Here is a 24,846-nt window from a genome sequence, read left to right as displayed (position 1 = left end):
GAGAGGAGTAAGGGTCACCACCCTGCACACCTCTTGTCACAGGCATGAGAGTTACAAGCAGCCCCAGAAGAAGGGAGAACCCTTCTCTGGATTTTCTTCTTCCCCTCTTACGGCCTTACTTTTCCTTGTGCCACTAATTCCCGCTGGGCTGCTGAGGCTGCCTTCACCAGGGCACTCGTGGCTGCAGCAATGGATTTGGCAGCTTCCAGGATCTGCTCCTCAAAGTTCAGGCTCTCGTCTGCTTGCTGTGGGCAAAAGCAGAGTATGAGTCCCAAGCAGGAGTGCTGGGACAGATGGAGCAGAACAGGAGGATGGCTGCAGGCAGCTGAGGGCAAACATATAAAGCTGGATTAAGGGCTATGGGGTGCAGCGGGACATGGGCTACCCAAGGAAAGTTCAGACGGGGATGTGGGAGGTAGCAGGAGTACAGGAAGAGGGACCAGCTGTCAGATGGGCCTTCAAACCTAAAGCACAGACAGGGGAGCCCCAGCCCACCCCAAGCTGAGCACAAAGGTCAGACAAGGCTCAGCACTGCTACCTTGGGCTTGGCTCTTGGTTTCAGCTGCTCCAGCTTCTTGGCTGCAGCCTCAATGGCAGCTGCTGCCCCCAGCAGCTCATTCTCAGCGATGACAGTGGGGTCTTCTGGGTCAACCCACTCCGTCCCTAGGAACACCGGGAAGCCAGGCAGGTTACACCTCCATGCAGTCTCATTTCTGAGCTTCCCTGCCTCCTCCAGCAGCTGCTGAGCCCTCCACCCTAATCCCAGCCCTTGTTTATGCCCCTCTGAGCAGGATCTTTCCTTACCTTTCATGGCCTCGGCTGCCTGGATGAGCTCAGTGACAGAGCTGGCCACGCGCTTGGAGAAGCCTGCCAGCTGCTGCTTCAGCTCGTGGGTTGGCTTCTGCAGGATCTGCGGAGAAGGAGCAGATGTAAGCACCTGGAAAAGGGGAACTTCATGGGTCTGTTTGGGGTGCACTCCCCAGGGAAGTAGGGTGGGATCCCCTAGCCCCCTCCCACATGTGTACACGTCAGGCACTGTCTGAGATGCTTTCTCAAGTGAGTCTGGCTATTCTCTTTGTGCCCCAGGATAGGATGAGCTTCCCCAGGGCCCTCCTGCATTCACAGCTTCTGGGACATCTTACAGACACAAGACCCTCAGCACAAGCCTTTCTGCTCTCAGCAGCTACCCACACCAAGATTTCTCCCCTGCAAATCATTTCAAGCTCCATATCTCCTGTCCCCATTTTGGAGGTTTGTTTGCAAACACAAGCTGGGCAAAGGGGCAAACCCTGGAGTGACATCCCAGCCAAGGAGGGCTGGCCCATCAGGATGAGGTGGCAGGCAGTACCCTAAGGGTCCTCCCCTGGGTTGGAGGGACACATGCACACACCACAGCACACGTGTGCACGCACACAGGGTCTGTATGCACAAGCAGAGCTCACTGCTGGCCCAACTTGCACCAGACAGGCAGCAGCTGCCCATCAGCTAGAGCAGGGGTGAGTACACAAACACAAACACAAGGGCCCCAGGGTCCCTGTGGACACACGCAAGCCCCACCCCAGCACTGGGCTGGGCACACAGACACGCCATGAGCAAGGCTCATGCTGAGGTTAGACACCAGCAGGCACCCCAGTGTTGCCTTACTCACCGGCTGACAGAGAGGAGGGAGAAGAGAGAAAAGAAAGCAGTGAACGCCCCAGCCAGAAGGAGGGGAGATAGGGGAGGGGATGGGAAGGTGGGTGCTTTTTGATGAGGGGTGAAGGGCAGTCAAGAGGAGCAGTGGGAACAAAGGATCAGAGATCCTGGGGAGCTGTGCTGCCAGTATAAGCTCTTACTTCAGCCTTGCAGGGTCAGGCAAGACAGGGCACCTGGATGAGGCTCCCACAGCCAGAGGAGCCACCTACACGCAAGAGTAGCCATGGATCCACTCTCTTCCTCACACCCTTTGCACCTTAGTTCTCCCCACCCCGAATTGTTTCACTGCAGTTTTGAGCCACAGAATCTCTCTGCTTTTGGAGGGAGAGACCTATTGTTACCAAATACCAAGTCCCCATGGAGGCTCAAATTCCTACCCCTCCCCAGTGAAATATGCAGGCTTTCCCACTCCTCTGCCGGGAGCCATGCTTTCCAGCCTGAGACAAATAACCCTTATTCTTGAACCCTAACCATACTTGTTCATGCTCTGCAGAAGGCACTGGTTCCCTTTGTCGCTTGGGGACAAAGTGTACAGCAATGACCTTGCTGCTGCTGGGGAATGAGGCAGCACCCCATCTGCCATATGCCATCTCCCCTCCCATTCCCCTAGATCCTTCCTGCTCGTGGTTTCCCAGGAACCTGCTGTCCTTTGATAAATAGGACCCGTGAGCTTCACTCCTGCCTTCACAGACCAGAGTGCTGTGGAGACTGAGGTGAGTCATGGCCTTTTCCTGGCCTTGTGTTGGGCCATCCCAGCAGAGAGACCAGAGCAGCATGAGGCTCAGAGTACTCAAGCTGATGGCACACAGTGATGGCTGGTTTGCCCTCATGAGCACATCTAGTCTAAATGCCTTATTATTAAGTCTGCTGTCTGCTATGACAACATGTTTAAAACTGCTAAATTATCTCTGTCTGGAGCTGAAGGCACCCCGGAGGCTACAAGCTTAGTAAGAGGCACCTCCAGTGAACATTTTTAAGGATGTTCCAATGTATGATAGTCAAAACATTGCACAGCAGCAGGATGGTAACACCCAAAATACAGGGGAATGGCGTGTTCCTGCAAGTAGGCTGACCTCGGGCACTGCCACATAAGTCATTAGCCTAATCATCTGTTAACAACAGGTCAGCCAGAGAATTTCTACTCAGCACTCCAGCCTTGGCTGCCATGATTCATGTGTGCCTGAAGCATCTTCCAGGCAGACATTTGATCTAGATGCAGAGGATGGAAAACTCACTGCTCCCCTTGGAACTGTACCCCAGTGGTTGCCTCCCTTGAATAAAACCACCCTTTGACTTCTCCTCTACGCAGCTTTTATTTCTAGCCATTGATTCCTGCCCACCTCCCCCTGCTGCTGCCAGTGCTGGTTACTCTCTGCCTAAGGGGGATTTCCCTGCAGGAAACCACAGTTTGGGCTCCACCACTTGGTAGCTGGTGATCCCAGACAGCAGACTCTCACTAACCAGCTTAGTGCAACCTTGACACAGAGCTGAATCACTGTCAGTCTCTGTCTTGTTGAGAGATCTCACAGCACCAGGGGTTGAGTGTGCACATCCCCACAGTGCCCCTGACTCCACTTCTGCGGTCTTGCCAAGAATGCAAGCTGTTGGAAAGACTTCACTGGATCTTTCCTACCACGCTAGAGGCTTAATTTACTTCTTGTAAACTAATGTTGCAGCTGAAGTCCTTGGGAGGACTCAGGCAGAGGGAGAATGGATCAAAAGGGTGCAGTGGGCGCTTCCAGTCATTATCTTTGCTATTGCAGGCACTGTTCATCTCCCACACATAGTGCTGTGGGCACGACACTGTTTTCCCACTGCCTTAGGTCCATTATTCCTATCACATTTACTGGAAGCTGTATTTTACAAGATTATGCTACCATATTATTGATTTCCAGCCTCCATCTGTTTGTAGTCAGTTAATCTCCATCTGTTGTTAACAAAATACCTTTCTTAGAGCCTGTTGAGCTCTCTGACATCTGCTTCCATGGCAGGGGCAAGGACACGTGCTGTGCCAGCACAGGCAGCAACGTGGGCTGTGCAAAGGGCTAAGTGGGAAGAGGTGAAGAGCCCAGAGGACCTTGGGGATCTAGGGAACACCCAGGCAATCCACGGTCAGCCTCTGCCCACCCTGGGAACCGGAGTGGGAACACTCACCACCAGCACATGCTCCAGCAGCTCCAGGTAGCCATCAGCACACTCCTTGCCAAAGCGCAGCGCCCGTTGCCGCACGTCCCCGCTCACCTCTGGGTGGTAGGCTGCCTCCTGCAACCCGGACACAGGGAAACCCCTATTCACATCCAGCACCATCCCCTCCACCCACAAATCTGTGCTAGAGATCCACCCCCACTGCCCGCCCCACCTTGCAGGAGCGCAGCATGTCTGCAATGGCCCGGCGGCTCAGGTTGGCCGTGGCGATGACATCCTCCTGCCGGCACGAGTTGCCAGCGGCCACCGCTTTGGCTGTGGCCATCGTGATGCCTTTGGTCATGCGGATGAAGTCCTCCGGGGTGGAGACCTTGGCAGGAGGCACCGGGGAGGAGAAGACCTGTGGGGCGAGAGGCAGCGGTGAGGCGCAGGGCGAGAGGCGAGCAGCACGGCAGCCACAGCCCCGCGGCCGTACGCACCGCCAGCTCCTGGCGAATGTGCTCGATGGTGGCCTCCAGTGCCCGTGTCCCCTTCGTGGCCTCGTCCTCCACAGCCTTCACTGTCTTCAGCAAGGAAGTGACGTTTGTCACCATCACCTATGGGAAGAGATAGAGCCAGGTGAATCTCCAAACAAGCTCTGGCCTGGTGCCAGCACCTGTCCTTCCCCTTTGGATTGGTCCCAAACTGCCCCATCCCCATACTCCACTCAAACTGCCTCAACTGCTCCTCTGCAAGCTGTGCTCCACCTTTTATGTGTCCCTTTCTACTCTTTTGTCCGGACTGCACCCCAGGTGTGTTCCTATGCCCACACAGGCAGAAGAAAACCCTTCTCCAGCCCCACTGCCTTCTCCCCTTCTTCCCATCACAACCAGCACAGACCTTGGCAGAATTCTTCAGCTGGTAGACAGCAGGGTCATCTCCAGCTTTGCCAGCAGCTGCTTTGGTGGCACCAATCAGGTCTCCAAGTGCCTTGGCCACATCCTTCACAGCATTGATCAGGACCACCTGGGGAGAGCAAGATCAGAAGAACGGCTGAACTAAAGTCACTCTTGGTGGCTCAGCAGTGAAAATTTGGGCACTAGAGGGCACACAGGGAGTCCAGCTCAGCTAGCACCAGCCAAAGCCCAGCCCCCTCTCTACCCAACTCTTGGGATCCAGCCTGAGCACCACATGACATCTGCATCTCTCAATCCCTCCAAGCAAGCTACCAGCAGCCTCCACTCAGCCCACACACCCCATCACACCTGGGTTTCGGGGTCTTCAGATCCCAGGCTGGCAGCACCCAGCTTCACCACCTCTGCCAGGCGGGTGATGGTGGACACAGAGGACTGGGCAGCCTGGGCTAGCTTCTCCTGGCTGGCTGTGGCATTCTGCACCAACACCTTGGTGTCCTCCACCAGTGCCTTGGCTGTCTTCAAGATGCCCTCCCTGGAGAGAAAAAGTGTGTCAGGAAGGACACAGCTCTCTACTACACACATAGTCCTTGGGGTACAGAGAGACTGTGGATGCTGATCTTCCCATGTACAAGCTGGAGTTCTGGGAAATTGAGCCAGCACGACCCTGAGCTTGAAGCTCTCCTAAGGGCTGGTCTACAGCTCCGAAAGACCATGGGACACAGCTTGAAACCCCTGTCTCTGGCTGAGCAGTGACTGGACAGGGTGCCTGGGTACCTGTGGTCAGCAAAGGTCTCAGAGTTCTCCCGATTGAGGGTTCCTGCTGTAGCAAACATGATGGTGGTGTCAAGGTCAGCAATGATGCCAGAGACAGCGCTGGCTGCTGTGATGCAGGCTTGTGTCCCACGGTTCCCAGCCTGAAGAGCTGCCAGCACATGAGACACCTGTGGGGTATGAATAAAGTGACTGGGGGAGCAGCACAGGCTCAGGGAACCCTCACTGCACACACCTCCAACACCCCCAAGGGTGGCGCTGCTTCATACCGAGGACAGGAACTGGGAATATTTTGGTCTGCACACCCCTTCTTAGCTTACAGTTATTTATTTTTACCTTGCAACTATCATGTTTGGTGGTCTAAGAGATGCTGGACTCAGCTAGTTTTCAAATTAGTAAGAGTTGCAGATGCCAGGCACAACTGACAAGTGTTTACTGTTGTGTTTTTGCTGACAAGCACTGCTGCTCTACCCATATCAACTAGACTTTTTAAGCCACATTTTTTCATTTGTTCGTCAGAAGTGTGGTCTTTAGATTGGCTTGATGGACAGCATGCCAGCAAAAGGTGAAGGGGAGAACTGATCTGGAGAGCCCTGGCCTGTCACCAGTGTGTAGGTCAGTGTTCCCAGGCAGGCTGCAGCACCTGGGCATCACACTCACCCACCAGCTGCTGTTATAGTGTCTGCAGAGGGGGATCCATCCTCCACCCCATCAGCTGGGCAGGGGGAGTGTGGCCAACAGATTCCAACAGGATCAGGAAACCACCCTTGGAGTGGTGGCTCCAAGGGCACATGGCTGAATCCAGTCTCCCTCTCACCTCACCACTGACCTCTCAACACCTACCTTCTCAGAAACCTTGCGTGCACTCTCTATCAGCTCCTTCTTGGTGTAGGCATCGCTGGGGCTGCACTGCAGGGCTCCAGCCTTGGTGACCAGGGCAGCACAGCCATGACCCAGCTCCTGCACCCGGCGCTTGATGTGGGAGCCGATCTGCAGAGGAATGTGTGTGTGACAGAGTTAGCAGGGAACTAAGCCCTGCATCTGTGACACCCGCTGGGAAACACCCGCCACCCAGCTCCTCTTTCCCAATCCTCCCACTCAGGGGAAGGAAAAAGGAAACACAGCTTTGCTCCTTGTTTCTATGTCATGTTTCAGGAGAGGTGTGAAAGCTGCCTCTCTCCAGCTCCAATGGGAGGTTCAAATGTCTCTGTCCTCTGTTCTCATGCCCCAACAGCCCCTGCTCTGCCCCACATCACACTCCAGCACTTCCCCCGGGCTCGCACCTCCTCATTCTCGGCAGTGAGGGCAGCCGGCTTGGCCTCTTGTGCCAGCTGCCCATAGTCATGGGTGAGTTGGTTGGCCAGTATGCCCAGCTCATCTGGGTTGGTGGTGGATTTGGTGACCTGTTGATGGAAGAAGAGCAGGAGTTGGACAGGGTGAGGAGGGCAGTAGCCTGACTCAGTGGCAGGCAGTGCATTCTAGAGTGACAGGCTTGCGTGCACCCACCATTTCCTGCACAGTCACTGCAATAGCCTTGGCTGTCTTCACCATCGTGGTCTGGTAATCCACAAAGGTACCTTCTGGCTCACCCATGGGCCCCTCGTCCAGCTGCAAGAGACCACCAGGAGATTGACTTCAGCTCTGACCCACAAGGTCTTTAGCTTGCAGTGTTTGACCCTGACTCTCCCCCTCTCCCACATCCAGCTCTGTCCAGGTCCTCTCCTTGCTCCCCTCACCTGGTTGATGGCTTGGGTGATGGAGTCCACCATGCCTCCCACAACACCTGCAGCACTGGCTGCCTCATTCAGGGTGGTGGTCAGGTCCTCCACAGCTTCCTTCATCATTTGCACAGCCTCTTCCAGAGCTTCCTGGGTGTGGGCAGCTTGCTGCAAGGAGAAGCCAGAGTGAGGGAAGACAGGCAGTGGCTCCCCTCCCAACAGGCATGCTGCACACTGACTCTGGGTTTTCCATGTCTGGCACACGTGTGTACACCGTGCAGCACCCACATGCAAAGGAGGGCACGCCACTGACATGTGCCCCTCCTGCTCACCTTGGGGTTCCCACCAGCCTCCTTGGCTGTGTACAGCATCTGCAAGGCGGATTCAGCCAGTGTTTTGGTCTGGTCCAGGAGGTTCATCTGCTGCTGGTGGTTGGGTGTTTTGGAGGCAGCGCCAACAGCTGCCATAATGAGTGGCTCGAAATACTGAGCCATCTGGGACACCTAGGGAAGAGCAGTGTCAGCACCAGCAGCTTCCAGCCCAGCTGCATTGTACCTCTCCTCCCCAGGCACGAAGTGCCACACCCCCATTACCTTGTGCCCCAGCTGCGAGGCCTCAGCCCGTGCCGCAGCAGCCACTGGCTCGATCAGGTTGCTGATCTCCTGGACAGCTGTGATCATCTGATTGTGCAATGCCTGTGCAAAGAGAGGGTGTTGCATGAGGCTGCAGCAGGGCTGGGGTCCCTTCATGCTGCTGAGAGCCCAGGGAAGGATGCCCAGTGCCTTATGCTTGCCCACAGCATATCCCTGACCCACCTCCTGGGAGATATCTTGTCGGGGGGCCAGCTGCTGGCTGATGGCAGCAAGAGATGCCTGGTCCACCTCCCGCAGGCATCTGTTCAGGACCTCAATGGCCTCATCACACTCCCGCTGTCCTGGAGCTTTGTCCCTGAGTGACAGATGAATCAGCCAAGCACTGGCAGCTGCTGCACCACCCTTTTACCCCCAGCCTTGGCTGGTGCTGGTGAGGGGCAAGACCCCTCTCCCAGGCTTTGGGGCAACTCAGTGTGATAGAGCCTGGGCACATCAATGTGTCTTCCCATCAACCCTTGTGAGAACTGGAGGAGCAGCTTCCGGAAGGACAAAAGGGACAGTGTCTTCCATCCTGTCCCTTGCCTGCCTGCACCAGCTGTGTCCAAGGAGATGATGAGCCAGAACATCCCCAGGAATGCTTGATCAGGGCAGGGGTATGTGCCAGCAGGGACAGAGCCACGTCCACAGCCACAGCAGGACTCTGCTCACCTCATGTTGGTGATCAGCTTCTTGATGGAGTCTGAGACTGTGCGCGAGTGGCCAGCGAGCACTGACCACTGCGGTGGGTCCTTGGGGTTGACAGCCAGAGAGCGGGCAGTCTGGATGAGGCCAGCAGAGCTCTCCAGCATGGTCTTGGCTGAAATGACAATGGGCTCCATGGCTCTGCGCCCCTGCACAGGAAGACAACAGGTGAGGCAAGGGAGTGTGCATGGGATGTTGCTCCCTCTCCCATGACCCTTACCCTGGAGCAGCCCCTTGAAGCCCAAGGCTTGCTGCCACCTCCCCATCACACCCCCTCAGTGCAGGCCCCCCAACCTCAGGGAAGGCACAGCTTCGCTCCATCCCAGAGCAGAGCCTGTCACAGCCAGGCTCCATCCTCCCTGTCCCAGCAGCATCGCACCTCTGGGCTGATCTGAGCAGGAACGGTGGCAAACTCTGGGTTGGAAGCGAAGGCTGTCAGGTTATCCACAGCCTCTATGAGAGGGGCGGTGGCAGCACGGCACCGCTCCCGATTCTCTTCGTTGAACTCGCCATCCAGGGCCTGGTGTGGAGAGACCAGAGCAGTTATAAAACCCCTCTGCACCCCAAATCCCATCACCAGCACACTGCCTCAGAAGGGACTCTGCACCTTGATGGTCTTCACCAGGTTGGCAGTGCTGTTGGCCACCTCCTTGGCTGACTGGACAAACTGGCGCTTGGCCACAGGATTGGCAGTGCGGGAGGACGCCAGACGGCACGTGTTGCACAGGGCTGAGGTGTGCTTTGCCACAATGGTGGCTGCTGACAGCACCTGCAGGGGAAAGCAGAGTAAGGCAGGACTCACCCGCTATTCCTACAGCTCTCCCTTCTCACCCACCCTGTGAAGGGCACCAGTGACGACAGGCATCCCTTTTGGGCCCCAAAGAAGGATCATCAAGATCCTGCATGCCTCACTGCACCAAAGCTGCCAGCTGGTTCCCAGTGCAGCTGATGGGGCCTGATGAGACAGTAGCCATCATCTTGGGATGTAGCATTTCCAACTAGCTTCATTCCTTTTGATGCACTCAAATGCCTGTAATGGAGCCCCACCCCACACTCACCTGGGACTGAGTACAGGCAGGGTCCACCAGGTTCTGGCAGGCCATCTGGATGGCTTGGTTAGCTCTAGCAAACTGAGTGGGATCCACCAAGCCCTGCTGTCCGGCCTGGCTGTTGGGATCTGAGACCCCCACAAGGTAGGCAGCCTAGGAACATGGGAGATGTGGTGAGAGAGAGCCTGCACACTGCAGGGAGTCTGACAGAGAACATGGGCTGCTGAGGAGTCTGGCAGCATTTCCCACTGATTTGGAAAGGCAGAAGGTGCATGCAACAACTATGCCCCTGGGGTAAGGCTCTGGGCTGGGACTGAGCGTGTCTCACCTGGGCAGCTGCCTCTGTCAGCCCACAGAGAGCTTTGGAGGCGGCACTGATGGAGTCACCAAATTCAGGCAGTTTGCTGTTCTTGGCATTCTGAGAGATGCCAGCCATGGACTCTCCCAGGACCTGCAGGACACACCACACACTGATTATGGAGATCGCTTCCGATTCCCACAGTGCTCCCAGGATCAGAGTTCACTGTGTTTCATTGGTAGGGGAGGAATCACCTTTCCCTTTGTTCACATATCCTTCCAAAGCCCACCTTGGTCTTCCCCAAACCTCCATTTAGGACTTACCTTGGAGTTCTCCATGACACTGTCAAGGCAGTTGAAGTAGGACATGTCATTGACAGTCTGGGTGGGGTTCTCCAACAATTCCTTCACTGTCTGCAGGGACACAGGTGTCACACCCAGAGGAAAATTTTGCATCCTCCACTTGCATCTCCTCTTCATTCCCTCCTGTTCTTTGCAGTGGGGTGCAGTTCCCCCATACCCAACATCTCAACCCCTCCAGTGCCTTGTCAATATGTGGCTTCTTACCTCCAGCTCTCGCAGGGCATTGTCACACTCTTTCTGGCCTGGGGCCTGCTGGGTGCACATGGTGATCAGCTGGTTAATGCTGTCAGTCACAGCCCTGCCAGGGATATGGGAGAAAGATATACACGTCAGTGCATGCCCCACCACCCAGCCCCACTACTGTCTATGGCCAGCAGCTCTCAGGGAGCAGCTCCTCTTACCGTGCTGCTGCTGCCAGCTGATTCTTCAGGTTGGGGGCAGCAGGGTCAGCAGAGAGAGCCTTTGCAGCCAGCAGCAGCTTGCTGGAGGACATGGAAATGCTCTTCAAGTTCGACACCACCTGTGCCTGGTCCTCCTTATTCTGCAATAAGCCAAAATAAGCCAAAATGAGTTTTCTGCAGCACCTCTTAAAGTCCACACCTATCCTGGGTCCACTCTGGGGATTTTCAAGCTGAGCTAATTCCCTTCATCCAACTTGTCCGCCAACAGCAAGGAAACATGGACTAACCTAAGCCACCTTCTCCCTGTTGCTGTGGTTTTGCACAGCTCCAGTCCCCATCTCCCTGGCTGCATTGGCCACAGCCACCCTAACCACCACTGCCGGGACACTCTGTCTTTGGTCAGCTACCTTCTCAGATACCCCAAATCTCTGCCTTCATTCAGGATACCCCAACAAGCATTTCCTCTCACCGGAGACTGGCTGGCCATCTCCACTCCTGCCTGCAGGAATTCATTGAAGTCATGTCCGAATTTGCCAGAGGACTTGGCCAGGTCTTGAGGGGTGCCACGCGACGCCTGAACCAGCTCATTGGCAGACTGATTGAGCCCTGCTGCTGCCTGGTTCAGCTGGCTCTGGGCCTCCTGGAAGCTCTTGGTGCTGGGAGGGAACTGGAAGGAAGGAGAGAGGTTAGGAGAGGCACAGAGATGAGTAGGAGACAGCAGATGAAAGTCTGGCACATGCTTGGGAATACGCAAGAGTGACCCAATGCAGTTGCACCAGCCTGCATCGCCAGATTTTCCCCTTCCCCTCCCGCCCCAGCTCAGCTCACCGAATCTGAGAGCAGCCTCTTGCTGGCCTCTCCCACCATGCGGATGGCAGCGTCCACGTCCCGCTGCCCTGGCAGGCAGTTTACACAGCGGTTCAGGGCCTGTGACACTGCCTTGGCCACCTGCAGGGAAGCAAAGAGAGGTCACCACCTCCCAGCCAGCTCCACACCCTTCCCACAGCCTGGGGTACCCCCTGTCCCCACCTGGGCCAGGCGCTGCTGGCTCTCTGGGTCACCAGGCTTGGCCACTGCTTTCCGGGCCTCCTCAATGAGGTTGTTGGCTTTGTCCATGACATCACTGGCGCACTCTAGCATGGCACTCTGTGCCTGCGGGTCGGAGGTGTTGGCTGCCACACCACGGGCAGCCTGGCTGAGTGAGCGCAGGGCCTGGGCCACTTCCCGGGCAGCAATTCCTGGGGGGATGGAGAAGTCAGTGCCTGTCAGCTCAGTGCCCCCTTGCCCAGTCCTGTTGTGAGGCCAGTACCTGTGTAGTTCTCATTGCCCTGGGCCACTTCTCCCAAGAGGTGAGCGATAGCAGAGCTGACAGCTTTGGTGCTGTTCCCCAGGTCCTGTGCACACTTCTCCATCTGCAGGGGGCCGAGTTGAGACATGCTGGTGAGCTGCACCTTTGGCAACTCCACTGCCCCAGAGTCCACCCTGAGCCACCCTTCCCTGCACCCTCACCGTCTCTCCTGGAAGAGGCTTGAGTTTGCCATCACGGGCTGCTGCCTTGGCTTCCTGCAAGTCCCTCTCCAGGCTCTGCACCAGACCCAGTGCAGAGTCTATCTCCAGGGGTCCACACGCCTCCTGAGCCTGTGACAGAGCGGAAGGGAAGGTGAGCAGGTGACCACTGAGCCCACTTGGCTGTGGTAGAGACCAGAACCCGCCACCAGGCTGTCCCCACCACTCTGCACAGCTGGTGTTTCATTGCAGGATGGGACTCAGTCTCTCACCTTCTGGGCTGCTGTGCGGAGCTCAGCCAGAGCTGCAGCCAAGTTCTTGGCACACTGGCTGAGCTGCATAGCAGAGGCTTGGTCCGTTATGGTGGGGACAGTGGCCTTGGCTGCAGCTACCATCTTCCCACCAGGCTGTTGGGCCAGAAAAAAAGCAGTGAGAAGAGAACAAACAGGCAGCATCTCAGCTGCCTATGTGCAGAAGATCTCCCAAAGTCTTAAAAGGGACAGGCACGGTAGGAAAGCTGTAATGCCAGAGCTGGCATGGGAGGCTCTGGGCAGCATGGGTACCTGCAGGAAGTTCTGGCTGGCAGCAATGAGAGCCAGCTGGGCACTGGGGCTGTCTGGCTGGGACTGGCTTCCTCTCACACCTTGCACCAGCATCGGGATCTGCTCAGCCACCACCTGCCAGAGAATAGGGTCACTGGAGAGGATCACACATGGATTCAACCCAGACCAGCTCCTACAGGACCTAAGTGAGGACCCCAGGGTCCAGTCTGACCACTGTGGCGGAGCAGGAAACACCAGCATAGCTAATGAGAGATGAGACAGGGAGAGGGAGCACAGGAGATGCCGGGATCAGGGCCAGGGCATTACCTTGCAGCTCTGCACCAGCTGCTGCTGAGCAGCAGGGTTCTTGTTGGAGGAGGAGGCGTGCTGCGCGGCAGCGATGGTCTGCGTGGCCGAGGCGGCGGCCTGCTTGGCTGCATGCTGGCACAGGGAGGCACAGGTTAACATTGGCAGTCTGTATTGAGCCCCCCCCCCGCCATGATCAGGGCGCAGATCCCCCAAACAACTTCTCCTGTGCCTACTCCTGTGGCACCTAAGCATTCCCAGCACCCCAAAACAACACAGTGCACACAACGGAAGGGAGATCTCTCTGTGACGCAGCACGGACACTTGTACTTGAAAAGGACTTTACCCCTCTGGAAAGAGGAGTTGTATGGGGGCTCCTGGACAGGCCTTGCTCACTGACTGTGCTTGCTTGCCCTTTGCAGATCCTTGCCCAGCACCTCACCTCCAGCTTGTGCACAAGCTTCTTCTTGATGGCGTTCTGGGCTGCAGCGTTGGTTGCCATGCGGAGCCCTTCTGCTGCCTCACGCAGCCGCTGCTGCTGCTCCTCGCTGTCCGGGTGGGCTGCAGCTCCCTGGAGAAAACAGAAAACCCATCACACCTCTCAGGGACCATAGAGTCACTTTTCCTCCTGGAGCAGCACCTCTGCTCTGGCCCCCACAAGACAGCCCTGTTTATAGTACTTGGGAGATGTTAACAGCCTCTCTGGAAGAGTCCAGCAGCAGGAGCAATAACAGTTTCTCTGCTACTACACACAGCTTCCGGAAGCTCCTTCACAGGAGGAGCCCACACCACAGGTCCCTGGCTCAATGCAAGACCTTGCTCTGGGAGCTGCTGCTTATCCCCTACACAGCACTGAGCCTTGGACAGGGCCAAAGCCAGCATCCACCCTTCCCCACACACTGACCTTTGCAGCCTCCACCATCTTGGCAGTGGCATCAGCCAGGATCTTGGCTGCACTCAGAAGCTTGCGTGAATTCTCCAGGTCTGTCTCTCCCTCAGCATCAGCTTTGATGGCATTGACAAGGTCAGAGGTGGCCTGGGCCAGAATACGAGCCTGACGCACCATTTCCCCTGGAACAGAATGGAAGTGTGGCCTGTTAGCAAGTCCCAAGGGCTCTCTGACACCTCCATACCCACTGTTCTCTGCCCTGGGTGTCTCACTCTCACCTGCATCGCCCATGGAGCTGAATATATTCTCAGTGACGTTGAGGATGGTGTCAGTGGCCTGGTCGTACCGCCCGATGGGCTGCCCACCCAAGGCATGCTGCTTGATGTGCTGCAGTAGGTCATTCAGGGCCTGGGTGACAGCTGTGGCTGCCACCCCCACCTGCTTCAGGAGCTGATCATCGCTGGTGGCTGCCTTAGAGGCCTCCACACAGCCCTCAGCTGATTTGGCCACCAACTTGCCAGCCTCGATCAGCTGCTCCTGGCAAACTGGGGAGCTGATTGTAGGAGCCACAACCTGGAAGGGAGAACAAAGGCTGGGCAGCAAGCATGGTATGCTCCATGGAGGAGGCATCCCAAACTTCTGCTCCTCCAAAGAGGATCACCATTGCTTGGGCACAGTGGCAGGGCCTCCAACAAGAGGCAGCCCATGCTTCCTGTGCCAGATTCCCAATGTCCTGCCTTAGGACACGTGGTCCTGGCACACTTAGGACCCCGCTGCAAAGCTGCCCCCCAGCCAGGTGAAGCTCACACGCATGCTGAGGCAGGGATTAACCTTGCTGCTTACCTTGGTGCAGGCCACCAGCTGGGAGGTGGAGAGGGCACACTGGGTGGCGGCTGCGATCACCTGTGTCTGCAGCGCGGCATCCTCCGTTTTCTGAGCCACGTTCTTGGCTTTGAGCACCAGCGCAGCAGCAGCGTTGGCCACTGCCTTTGCCAGCTGCATAAGCATGTCCTGGGAGGGGACAGAAAGGGTCAACGAGGCAGCCATGGCAGTGGGAGCAGCCGCAGCCATCTGCAAGGCTCTCGTGAAATATTCAGATGGGAAATGTGAGCCCTCAGGGCCCTTTCATCCACTCCGTCCCAGCACCAGCAGCACTGAATAGCGGGAAAGGCTGGCAGCACCTCGATCCCATCTCCACTGTGTTCTACAGCTGGCAGCGAGGCTGTAGCCTGGCCCTGAGCTGCAGCCTGCACTGCCACAAACACCACCCACAGGAGCTTGGGCAATGCTCAGCATCACTGCAGTACTGACTCCCCAGACAACCACCTGTCCCCAGTTGTACCACAGCAAGAAACTGCTGCAAGGCACTGCTGGTACTTCCTGGATTTGATTGGGTTTGCAAACATTTGAACACGGTGAAAAGATGACAAACCCTTCCGGCCAAACAGCAGGCACAAGCCAGCCTTGGCACACCCACACCATGGGCAGCTGCCAGCAAGAGGCAAGTGGGAGATACTCCCATGCTGGCCACCTCTGGGCATTGCAGGTATGCCAGCTATTTTTATCTTCAATTCTAACTTGTTGGCTGACAAGCTAGAATACATCTCTGCTGTTATTCCTGAAGCTAAAAGAGAGGTGTGACAAGGCAACCAGCCTACTCTCTCCTGGGTGGCAGGTACACAACCAGTGCCAGGAGGCAAGAGGCAGGGACCAGCACACATTGAACTGCTTTCCTGCAGGGCACCAGATATGACAGCATGCTGCAGCCTTCAGGATTAGCCCCTGCAGCACACTGCTGGTGAAAACTGGTAGCACCACCCCTTATAGCAAAAATCCTGGTAGGCAGGGCAGGGCTCTCTGCCTACTGCTGCTGCCAACCTCCTGCTGTGTGTGTGATCACAGCAAACAGCCCTGCACCCCACAACAAGTAAGCCTCCGGCCACCAAACCAGAAGAGTCACAGCATTCCCTTGCCTCCTGCAAGCCAAGACTACTCCAACTGCAATCCATCACCTTGTGCGACAGGAGGAAAGACTGGAGAGTGCATGCATCCAATTCCAGAGTCCCCAGACCACTGCATCTGAGCCCATCAAAGGAAGTACATACACTCGGGTCTGACAATCATGAGGCAGAACATCCTGCTGCTTGACTGCAAATTGTCTTCCAGGTCCAAAATCTGACCTGGAAATATTCTGTCCTGGCACTGCTGCATGACCAAACATGGCTTTCTGCTCTGCTTCTAGCTTTTCAGCTACCCTTGGATATCTTTCAAGGCCTCTCTACTCTGTTGAATCTGTGTGGCTGCCATGAATGGAAACCCCTTTTTTCTGGAGCATTTTGGTCTCTAAAATGTCTGGATTGTTCTCCCCAGAACACTGCTACCTCCTTTGTGCTGGCAGGAGCAATCATGGGAAAGCCAGCTGGCAGACAGCTCATCTAAAAAAAACTGCCACACAAGGCTCCACCCATACTGGGTCTCTGATGGGGACAGGCAGGCATCTCCCACAGGCAGGGAGCAGCAGGCAGGAACTGAGGTGGCTGCAAGGGGTGATCTCCAGAGCAGCACTTGCTCCAGCAGCAACCCGAGTGCATGGACTTCTGAGATCCAACCACCAGAAAAGCAGAATTTGCAAGAGCCCTTCTTCAAAGATTTCAGATTATAGTTCCCAGAGGAGCCCCCTTCACATTGGAGATGGCAGGGACCACCAAGCCAAGCCAGGCCTGTTTTACCGTCTTTGGTTCAGAGGAAGGCAGGCTCCAAGCACACCGGTTTTCTGGGATCTACACAGAATCCACAAGATAAGAGTTGTTATATCACTCTAGAGACAGAGATGGGCAATGGTCTGTCCCCTCCCTCACAAAGTCACGACTGGGCACTGGCGAATGTTCAGCTTGGGCTCCTCCTGTGAGATCCTGTGCAAAGGCCAATAGTTTTATGGAGTGGCAGTCCTTGGTTGCTGCTGGGTGCACTCACCTGGAACCGGGGGTCAGTGTCACTCTCCCCTATCTGCTGCAGAAGCTCCCCGCTGGTTTGTCCCACCAGGCCAGCAGCCTGCAGGAGATTCTGGCGAGGCTGCAAGGAACAAGACAAAACCGACACAAAGCTCATGAGCAAGCCTTAAAAACTTCACTCAGTGGTTTCCCTTGGCTTCCCCCTTCCTCTCAGTCCCACAGCCCCTCCAGCTCCCCACCTCAGCGCTGGCAGGCTGTGCTGTTTTCAGCAGGTCTGAGACGGCACTCGCCAGGTTCTTGGCTGCCTGCAGAAGCTGCCGCCCGTTCCCTCCCTCGTCCTCCATCAGCGCAGCCAGCAGCTTCACACCCTTAGACATCTCCGTCAGGTTGGAAGAGATGGTGGTGACAGCGCAGCCCACAGCGGTGTAGTCCGTGTCTGCTGGATCCCCTGCACAGGTAAGAGAGGAGTCAGGATGGGATGTGCTCCAAGTGATGCTCCAGGAGCATCCTAACACCTGTCACTGATGTGGTTTTCCTTTCACGGAGCAGAGGGAGTCTTTCAGCCAGACAAGAGAGACCAAACATTTTACTGAACTGGGGCATTCCTCTTCTCTAGTTCTCCATATACCTGCAGTAAGGTTGACGACTGAGGCCGTGCCAGCAGTGATGGCATCCACTTGGGAGTGGATCTCATGCTTCGACTCATCCATCTTGTTTTTGCGCCAAGCTTTTGATGCCTGAGTGGGAGAAAAGGATCAGAAGGTGGTAGAAGTGGTGGGTAGCTGCACACATGCTCACAGAGAGAAATGCAAGGAAGAGGATATAAAGAAAAGAGTGGGAAGAACTGTAGCCACCCAAATTCTCTAGTCCACCCTGACCAAACAACATGGCCAAGTGTCCCCTCCATGTCTCCCCACAGAGTGGGATACAACCCCATCTCTTTCCAGGCAGCAGATCTTCCCAGGAGCTGCTAACACTTCTGGGAATGTGGCCAGCCTGACCCAGCCCAGCTTCCAGTAAGGTTCACCCCCAGCACCCCACCTTCACCCAGCACTCACAGCATCCTGCCCGAGAGGTGGCAAGGTCTCAAAGTCATCCAGCGTGGCCTGGGCTGCATGCACAGCCTGCATGCTGGAGTTGATAGTGCCAGTCAGGGCTTGCTGGGCTGAGGTCTGCAACACAGAGACAGAAAGAGTGAGATATGCCAAAGGCTTGGAATCTAGGATTACATATTTGGCTCAAATGCTCCCCTGCAATGTGCTGCCGATGGCACTGCACTAGGTAGCTCTCCACATAGTGGGGTGGACTTAGCAAAAAGGGAGTTTCCCCTCTGCAACTCCCACTGGAAAATGCCTCATCCCACCATGGTTACAACTAAATCTCACAGCTAAACAGCTCTCGGGGACTCGGGAGAAGACACTGTGAGATCCCACAAGGCTTTCACAGCAAGCGCCCACAACAGACTGCATGGGGCAAAAGAAATCGGCCTCCTCGTGGCCTTTTCCAAGTGTTCCTCCAGCTGCACAGGAGATGGGGGCATCAAAACATGGCATTGGGTTCTGCTGCAAACCACAGACCTAGTGGGGCTGAAAAGAGAGGCTGCAGTCCCTAGCCAGACTAAAATGCTGGGGTGTAGCTCAAGTTTGCAGAGAAGGTGCAGGAGGACACTGGCTCAGCCAGGCCAGCAAGCACACAAAACCAGTGGCACAAAGCCTCTGCCCTTCACAGCAAGACAATGCTTGGTCATGGACCCAAACAGATTGGTCTACACAAGCCTGACAGTCACCTCTCAGAGTTTGTGCCCTATGGTGAGCACAAGAAGAGCTTACCAGGGGAGGCATGTGCCCTCGGTGCATCTGGCCACTGGTGATCTGCAGCTGAGGCTGTGGCATTGTGCCCACCTGGAAGTTTTCTGGCCCTCCAGCCCCTGTCCGCATGATGGCTGGCAGGGCCACTGAGCCCAGCTCTGCCTTGCCTACACGGTTAAACTGCTGCTGCATGACTGTCGACCTGAAATGAGGAGAAATACCAGGTAAAGGAATGCCTACACCGCTGGCACCAGGTTCTGTGAGCGTGGCAGCTCCTCCTCCTTGCTGTGCTGCAAGCTTTGCTGGAGCACACTCTCCATTCAACTTGTCTTTGGCAGCTGCCTTGCTCCTGGGAGACTTACTTTTTTGGAGACACAGAGTCTTCCAGCATGGTGGACTCCTCATCACCCTCCAGTCCAAAGTGGTCTTTGCTCTTTTTCTGCAAAATGAAAGAGAAAATGATACTCCCAAGTCCTCCCCCTTCTCCTGCAGCCCAGACACCATACCAGCTCACAAAGGGTGACCCAGGGCAGGGTCCCCCTGCCTTGCCTCCAGCTTTCCCAGCAGTACCATCAGCCAATGGCTGTTTGGAGGCAGCTGGAAGGCACATTCTGTATGCCTCCCTGGAGACAGGCTATCAGTGCCCTTCTCAGCACAGTCTCACCTTTTTGAGGATGATATCGATGTAGCCAGCAATCAGCTGGGCAATCTGTTCCCCTTCTGTTGTCTGCACTGAGTAGTAACCATCCTGGTAATCTCCAAAATCCTGCAACAGCAGGGCACAGGGTAGCACCGGAGCAGGGCACTGGCAGCCATCCTGAGCCCCTCTGGTATGCACTAAGCACCTGAGCACTAGCCATCAAAGCAAGCACTGGGAGAGGCACCAGAGCAGGGCAAGGCTGTGCCACCATGGAGCAACAGCAGAGACAGGGGCTGGAGTGAGAGCAGCCCCCCTGCAGGGGTACCAGTGGAAAGGAGGCATGGGAGACCAGTGCTGGTCCCTACCAGGGTGAAGCTCTTGGGTGAGGCTGCCCAACGCTTGATGTTGGTCAGGCTCCACTCCTGAATCACTTCCTTGGTCTTCTCATCCACACGCATCACGCACTCCTTGGTGATCCCCAGCAGTCGTGGCACCAGCTTGTTCTTCCCCTTCATCTTCTCCTGTGGGCCATAACAGAAGGTCTGTGGGCTATCCCCAGGATGGATCCACAGGGGCACAGACATCTGAGGTCTGCCATTGCTACCAAAACACCCACAAGGCCACACTTTCTAGTGGTGACAATTATCACAACTTGACAATGTTGAATATAACTTGACAATGCTGAATATAACTTGACAATGAGAAAAAGCATGAACCCAGCAATAGGAAGGCAGTGCACAGGGAAATGCAACAGGGGAGATGCAAAAAAAAAAAAACTGGAGCAACATAGATTGAGGGGAAGCAGCTGGAGACACAACAGATGGATGCTGAAGAAGCAGAATTTTGGTGAGTCTGAAGTGGGACCAGGGGTGCTGCTGCTGTACCTTGACCAAGAAGAAGGAGACCCCGTAGGTCTTGAGGGAACGGGCAAGTTTCACATAGCGAACTTTGGCTTCAATCTCACTTATGTTCTGACATTGCTTGTGGGCCTGCCAACAGCAAGACAGAACATTGCACCAGATCCACAGTCCTGCCTTGACACCATTGCACAGCTCTTCCGAGCTCTCCCCACCCCACCAGCATCCCCTGCACCAGCTCTGATCTCTGAGACCTCAGGAGTTGCCCTGTCTGCCCACCTACAGCTCCTGCTCCTGTTTCTCACCCACCAGACTGGTGTGTGCTGCCTCCTCAGACAGGAGTGCCTCAACCTTTAGTGAGGAGGAACAAAAAGTCCAGATCTCAACATCCACACTGCACATACCATGAAGATTTTGCGTTCTCCTTTCTGCTTGATGTACTCCTTGGGCAGGAAATCCTTGAGCCTGCCAAAAGACAGCCAAGAGAGTTGTTAGCAGCAGAGCCCAAAGCCGGTGTCTGTCCTTGACTATGAACAAGTCCAACTGAAAGCCACACACAAGGGCATAAGCTGAAGTTTTTGGAAGCAGTAAGAACGTGGGAGAGATTGCTCCAGCTATGAAAGCTGTCCTTGGAGTTCCCCTAGTTAAGAGTGGGGAAAAGGTGCTGATAATGCAGCCCTTTGTGTGGCATCAAGGCAGGCCAGGGGGTGGGCTGGGGCCACCCCCACAGCAGCTGACTGCATGGCCCTACAGGGCTACCAGAGGATGGGGGGCTGGCAGCCCTCATAGCTGGTGTGGATCCCTATGCTTGGGCACTGTGCTGTGAGGGAGGAGAGGGGTTGCACCAGGGGCACCCAGACCCCCAGAGCCCCACAAGGCAGTGTGGCACTGGGTGCTGCCAAGCTACCCCAGCTGCCTCAAGACAAGCCCAGGGGCTCCCCAGGACACTCACTCCAGAAAGCCTGGCTTGTGCTTCTGCTCGTTGTATGGCCCAAACTGGATCTGGCACTGGTAGCCAGCAAACTCACAGGCTTTGTCAAAGGAGACAGGGTGGGAACCGTTCAGAATGTCATCACGAGCCTGTTTGGGAATAGAAGACACCATTGTGGGCTGGGCAGCCATGCAGCCCTGTCACTGCTCTCCTCCATATCAAGCACATGTTTTACAGACTTAAAAGAAGTGGTTCTAAAAAACAGGTGTATGTAGGACCAGGCTGCTCTCCAGAGGCATCAAGCCTGGGGGAGGAACAGCAGCAGGATTTCAGGATGGTTCCTACCAGACAGAGCTGACTGGCATTCCCTGGGGAGATCTGGAGTATACAAAGGACAGGGCTGGGATAGCCAGTGTTGGCTCTTAGCCAGGACATAGCTGGGTATCCCAAAGTACCTCCCCATCATGGCTCCCGACAAAACCTTCAGCCACCAGACTTGTCAGGGGCTGGCAGGAGGCAGTGGAACCAGGTGCTCTGGGAAGCTATACCTGCACATAGAGCAGGTTGAGCTGCACAGGATCTCTCGAGTCCACGTTCTGATCAGAGTAGAAGAACTTGCGCCGCAGCAGCAGTGTTTCATTGTCATCGATGCCTTGCTCACGCAGGGTCCGGCCGTGATCCAGCCAGTTCACTGCAGACAATGCCAGGGTGTGAGCAGGGACAGGCACCAAGGCACAGCTGGTCCTGGCCCTGGGGCTGCTTATGCTGAGTGAGGAATGGATGTCTGCCTGATGCATCCCAGCTCTCACCCGTCTGCCCTGGGCCCACAGGCAGGAGATATTCTAGGAAGTGTAGACACATGTTCCTTCATGCACATGTTTCTCCCCACACCCTCTTCCCCTCACAGGGGTCCCTATTCCCCTCCCCCAAGGCTGTCGGCACAGGCTGACCCCATTGCCAGTACACTTACACTCATCATCTGTGTGCAACTTCTGTTTGAGCTTTTCCATCTTCTTCTCATCTCGCAGCAAGGTTTTGTCCTTCTTGAGGGTGCCAGTAACCTCTTCTTTCTTCTCTTCCATGATCTCCCGTACAAGTGAGTACTCATCATAGTTGGTGATGCCTGCAAGAGATCAGAGAACCAAACTCAGAAGGACTGTTCTGCCAAACACAGAGCATGGAGCAACGCAGGGGTGCAGAGCAGTATCTCCTCCCTAGAGTCACGCACCCCTCAGATACCCCTGCTGCCAGGCCATCTGCAACAGAACTGCTGCTGCTTCTCCCCCAGAAGCCCGTCAGATTCTGCCATTCTTTCCCCACCTCCCTTCTTCCCCCCTGTCACTGTCCTCTCCTCACCAATCCGGGCACATATTGTCATGAGCATGTCCGTGACAGTTTTGGAGTCATCCACCATCACCGTTTTCACTGTCCCATCCAGCATGCGGATCTTCAGGGGCCGCTGCTTCTTCTTGTACTCCATGGTATCCTGCAGGCACAGCAGAGCACAGCTACCAGCAGTGGCACCAGTGCAGGGCACCCACACCCCACAGTCAGGCAAACAGCTCCCCCCTGCCTGGTGCAATAGTGGGGTGACAGGGCATGCTGCAGGGCACAACACAAGGCAGCACAGCAGGCACCCACACCACCTCCACGCCATGAGCAAGACATCCAACCATGGAGCGAAGGATGCAGCTGGAAGGATGTGGGATGGATACTTACCCCATTGCGAAGCATGTAGTAGTCCAGAGCCTTCCCAGCCTCCAGCCAGATCCCTTTCTTTGGGTCTTCATCCGAGAGGAAGAGCCCAAAATCATTGGCTGAAAAACAGGTACAGTCTCTAACAGGGTAGTCCTGAGCAGCATAAGGCCACTCCAATGCCACTCTGTGCCCAGGAATATGCACTGGAGCAAGCCAGTGTGTAAAGCACAGCAGCCCTGTGAAGGCTGGAGCCCAAACCTAATGACAAACAAAGTTGGCACACAAGCTCTGAGGTTTTACCACAGTTATCTGTGGAAAAAATCATCTGCAGCATGCCTACGCAATGTTGAACTTGGAACTGACAGACACAACAGAAGGAAGAGCTTGCAGTTGGGGCTGACAGCTCTCTAAAATCTTTAGTGCAATGTGTAGTAGTAGTGAAAGCAAAGTAGTAAAATGCTGGGGGATCACCAGGAAGGGTGCTGGGAACTGGTCTATAAAATCTAGGCAATCCACACTTAGAGTACTCTCTGGTGGTAGGGTCTGCATCTCCTCAGGACACAGTACAGTTTGAAAAGACAGAGAGACAACCTGAATGATGGAACCTAGAGGAGCTGGGACTCCTTTCTTTGCTGAACGAGAACCAGCTCAAGGCTTACAACGTCTCAGAGGTGGTGAGTAAATATCATTCACCAAATCCTGCTCCCTCAGGGTGGAGTGCCTGGTGAAAGGGCTGCTGCTGGATCCTCGCCAGTGACTCCCCAGCTCAGGCCTACAGGGACAGGCCCGTTTTTATGTAGCAAGAGGCCAGGACCACGCCTGGCTATGCCCTGGAAAGGTCCTTCTCCACCTCTGCAACAATCCTGCGCCGCAGGCTGTCTTGGTTGGCTATGTTTATAACTCGTCATCTTGTTGGCAGCTCTCTTTGGGGAGGGACAAATTCCTGAGCCGCCCTGCGCCTGCCTGGCTAACACTGCTGTTAAGATCCTACTAAACAGGGAGCAAAAAAATCATGAAAGCTTGCCATTTTATTTTCGAAGTAAAAAAAGAACAACAAAAAAACAAACTGTTTTCAAAGCAAATTCCAAGAGGATAAATCCAAAGCACTGAAAACTGAGCAGCTTGCCCCAGATCCATGGTTTGGGCGGGGAGAGGCACTTCCTGAGACAGAGCAAGAGCAGAGCTGGAAACTTACACCAAAGCTCCCCCAGCCCAAAGGTGACAAAAAAACAGGGCAGCTCAAAAAAGGAGCCCAAGTGCCACTGTGTAAGAAACAGCAAAGAGAAGTAAAAGCTGCAAGGGACACACAGGAAAAAAAGGCTGTGAGCAACTGAAAAGGAACGCAGGAATAAGAAGTTCCCTTTAAGGCCTTCCCCTTGCTGCTTTTTTTATAAACAGGCTGGCTCACACCCAGGAGCAGGAAATGCAATGCTCCTTCCAACACCACTATAGCCCGGCATATCCAAAGACATCAAGTCCCTTGCTGAAGCTGAAAGCCATAGTCTGCTGGACTGCTGACCAGCCGGGCATGGTGTAAGAAGGCATTTCCTTTCAACCTCAAGGAATGTGCTGCTCCCAGATGTCGCTGCACTCCCCCTCCTCTTCCCACGACTCTTGACCTCCACTTTGCTGTCTCTCCTCCATGGTACAGCCGCTCCTGGGGGTTGCAGGGACTCAGGAGAGCCCCTGAGACAGCGTCCCAGAGCTCCAACCCCCCATCCATGATGGGGACGGGCCACATCCGCGTGGGTGTGAGTCACATCATGAGCTCATGAGCTATAGACTAAATTGTGAGCCTAGCGGCAGCAAGAAAATACTGGAGCTGAGGCAGCCTAGAAAGGTAATGGAGCACCAGCAGGGGTCTGGCAGAGAGCTGCCAGCGGGATACAGACCAAGGGGAGATTATATATAGCCCAAGAAATCAAAAATTAACTCAAATGTTTTATTAATGTTTGCTATGACCCCTGCAACTGTTTAAACCCACATATCCCTAGCTAGTGGTGATGAATGTAAGTAGGACAGAAGAGCAGAGACAGAAAGGGCAGTGGA

The 24,846-nt window shown here is 55.3% G+C and overlaps 1 protein-coding gene across 2 annotated transcripts in view; it reads right to left on the bottom strand.

Annotated features, from left to right (window-relative positions):
- TLN1 (talin 1) overlaps positions 1-24,846 on the bottom strand; it is a 34,845-nt gene that overhangs the window by 3,431 nt on the left and 6,568 nt on the right. Inside the window, exons 3-54 of one of the 2 annotated variants that reach the window (XM_063180761.1) lie at positions 22,819-22,916; positions 22,456-22,585; positions 22,070-22,222; positions 21,648-21,790; positions 21,121-21,248; positions 20,573-20,633; positions 20,196-20,300; positions 19,677-19,832; positions 19,336-19,437; positions 19,034-19,110; positions 18,693-18,873; positions 17,922-18,035; positions 17,492-17,600; positions 17,103-17,311; positions 16,886-16,984; positions 16,642-16,692; positions 14,756-14,923; positions 14,191-14,485; positions 13,928-14,094; positions 13,466-13,594; positions 13,045-13,158; positions 12,739-12,852; positions 12,448-12,582; positions 12,179-12,307; positions 11,979-12,081; positions 11,699-11,907; positions 11,498-11,617; positions 11,139-11,336; positions 10,670-10,809; positions 10,473-10,566; positions 10,230-10,319; positions 9,937-10,059; positions 9,618-9,761; positions 9,167-9,328; positions 8,939-9,079; positions 8,527-8,708; positions 8,041-8,173; positions 7,819-7,920; positions 7,558-7,728; positions 7,244-7,393; positions 7,014-7,115; positions 6,791-6,910; positions 6,351-6,497; positions 5,511-5,677; positions 5,085-5,268; positions 4,720-4,845; positions 4,320-4,436; positions 4,055-4,240; positions 3,850-3,957; positions 805-910; positions 539-663; positions 120-245 (exon numbers count right to left, since the gene is read on the bottom strand). In XM_063180761.1, the coding sequence (XP_063036831.1) occupies positions 120-245; positions 539-663; positions 805-910; positions 3,850-3,957; positions 4,055-4,240; positions 4,320-4,436; positions 4,720-4,845; positions 5,085-5,268; positions 5,511-5,677; positions 6,351-6,497; positions 6,791-6,910; positions 7,014-7,115; positions 7,244-7,393; positions 7,558-7,728; positions 7,819-7,920; positions 8,041-8,173; positions 8,527-8,708; positions 8,939-9,079; positions 9,167-9,328; positions 9,618-9,761; positions 9,937-10,059; positions 10,230-10,319; positions 10,473-10,566; positions 10,670-10,809; positions 11,139-11,336; positions 11,498-11,617; positions 11,699-11,907; positions 11,979-12,081; positions 12,179-12,307; positions 12,448-12,582; positions 12,739-12,852; positions 13,045-13,158; positions 13,466-13,594; positions 13,928-14,094; positions 14,191-14,485; positions 14,756-14,923; positions 16,642-16,692; positions 16,886-16,984; positions 17,103-17,311; positions 17,492-17,600; positions 17,922-18,035; positions 18,693-18,873; positions 19,034-19,110; positions 19,336-19,437; positions 19,677-19,832; positions 20,196-20,300; positions 20,573-20,633; positions 21,121-21,248; positions 21,648-21,790; positions 22,070-22,222; positions 22,456-22,585; positions 22,819-22,916 (7,043 nt within the window). The remainder of the gene's footprint in view (positions 1-119; positions 246-538; positions 664-804; positions 911-3,849; positions 3,958-4,054; positions 4,241-4,319; positions 4,437-4,719; positions 4,846-5,084; positions 5,269-5,510; positions 5,678-6,350; positions 6,498-6,790; positions 6,911-7,013; positions 7,116-7,243; positions 7,394-7,557; positions 7,729-7,818; positions 7,921-8,040; positions 8,174-8,526; positions 8,709-8,938; positions 9,080-9,166; positions 9,329-9,617; positions 9,762-9,936; positions 10,060-10,229; positions 10,320-10,472; positions 10,567-10,669; positions 10,810-11,138; positions 11,337-11,497; positions 11,618-11,698; positions 11,908-11,978; positions 12,082-12,178; positions 12,308-12,447; positions 12,583-12,738; positions 12,853-13,044; positions 13,159-13,465; positions 13,595-13,927; positions 14,095-14,190; positions 14,486-14,755; positions 14,924-16,641; positions 16,693-16,885; positions 16,985-17,102; positions 17,312-17,491; positions 17,601-17,921; positions 18,036-18,692; positions 18,874-19,033; positions 19,111-19,335; positions 19,438-19,676; positions 19,833-20,195; positions 20,301-20,572; positions 20,634-21,120; positions 21,249-21,647; positions 21,791-22,069; positions 22,223-22,455; positions 22,586-22,818; positions 22,917-24,846) is intronic. The other variant, XM_063180762.1, reaches the window with a different exon arrangement.

This window comes from Melospiza melodia, chromosome Z (genome assembly GCF_035770615.1).
Source record: "Melospiza melodia melodia isolate bMelMel2 chromosome Z, bMelMel2.pri, whole genome shotgun sequence".
NCBI classification, from domain to species: domain Eukaryota; kingdom Metazoa; phylum Chordata; class Aves; order Passeriformes; family Passerellidae; genus Melospiza; species Melospiza melodia.
Note: the sequence above shows the minus strand (reverse complement) of the source record. Positions and strands in the feature narration are given on the sequence as shown.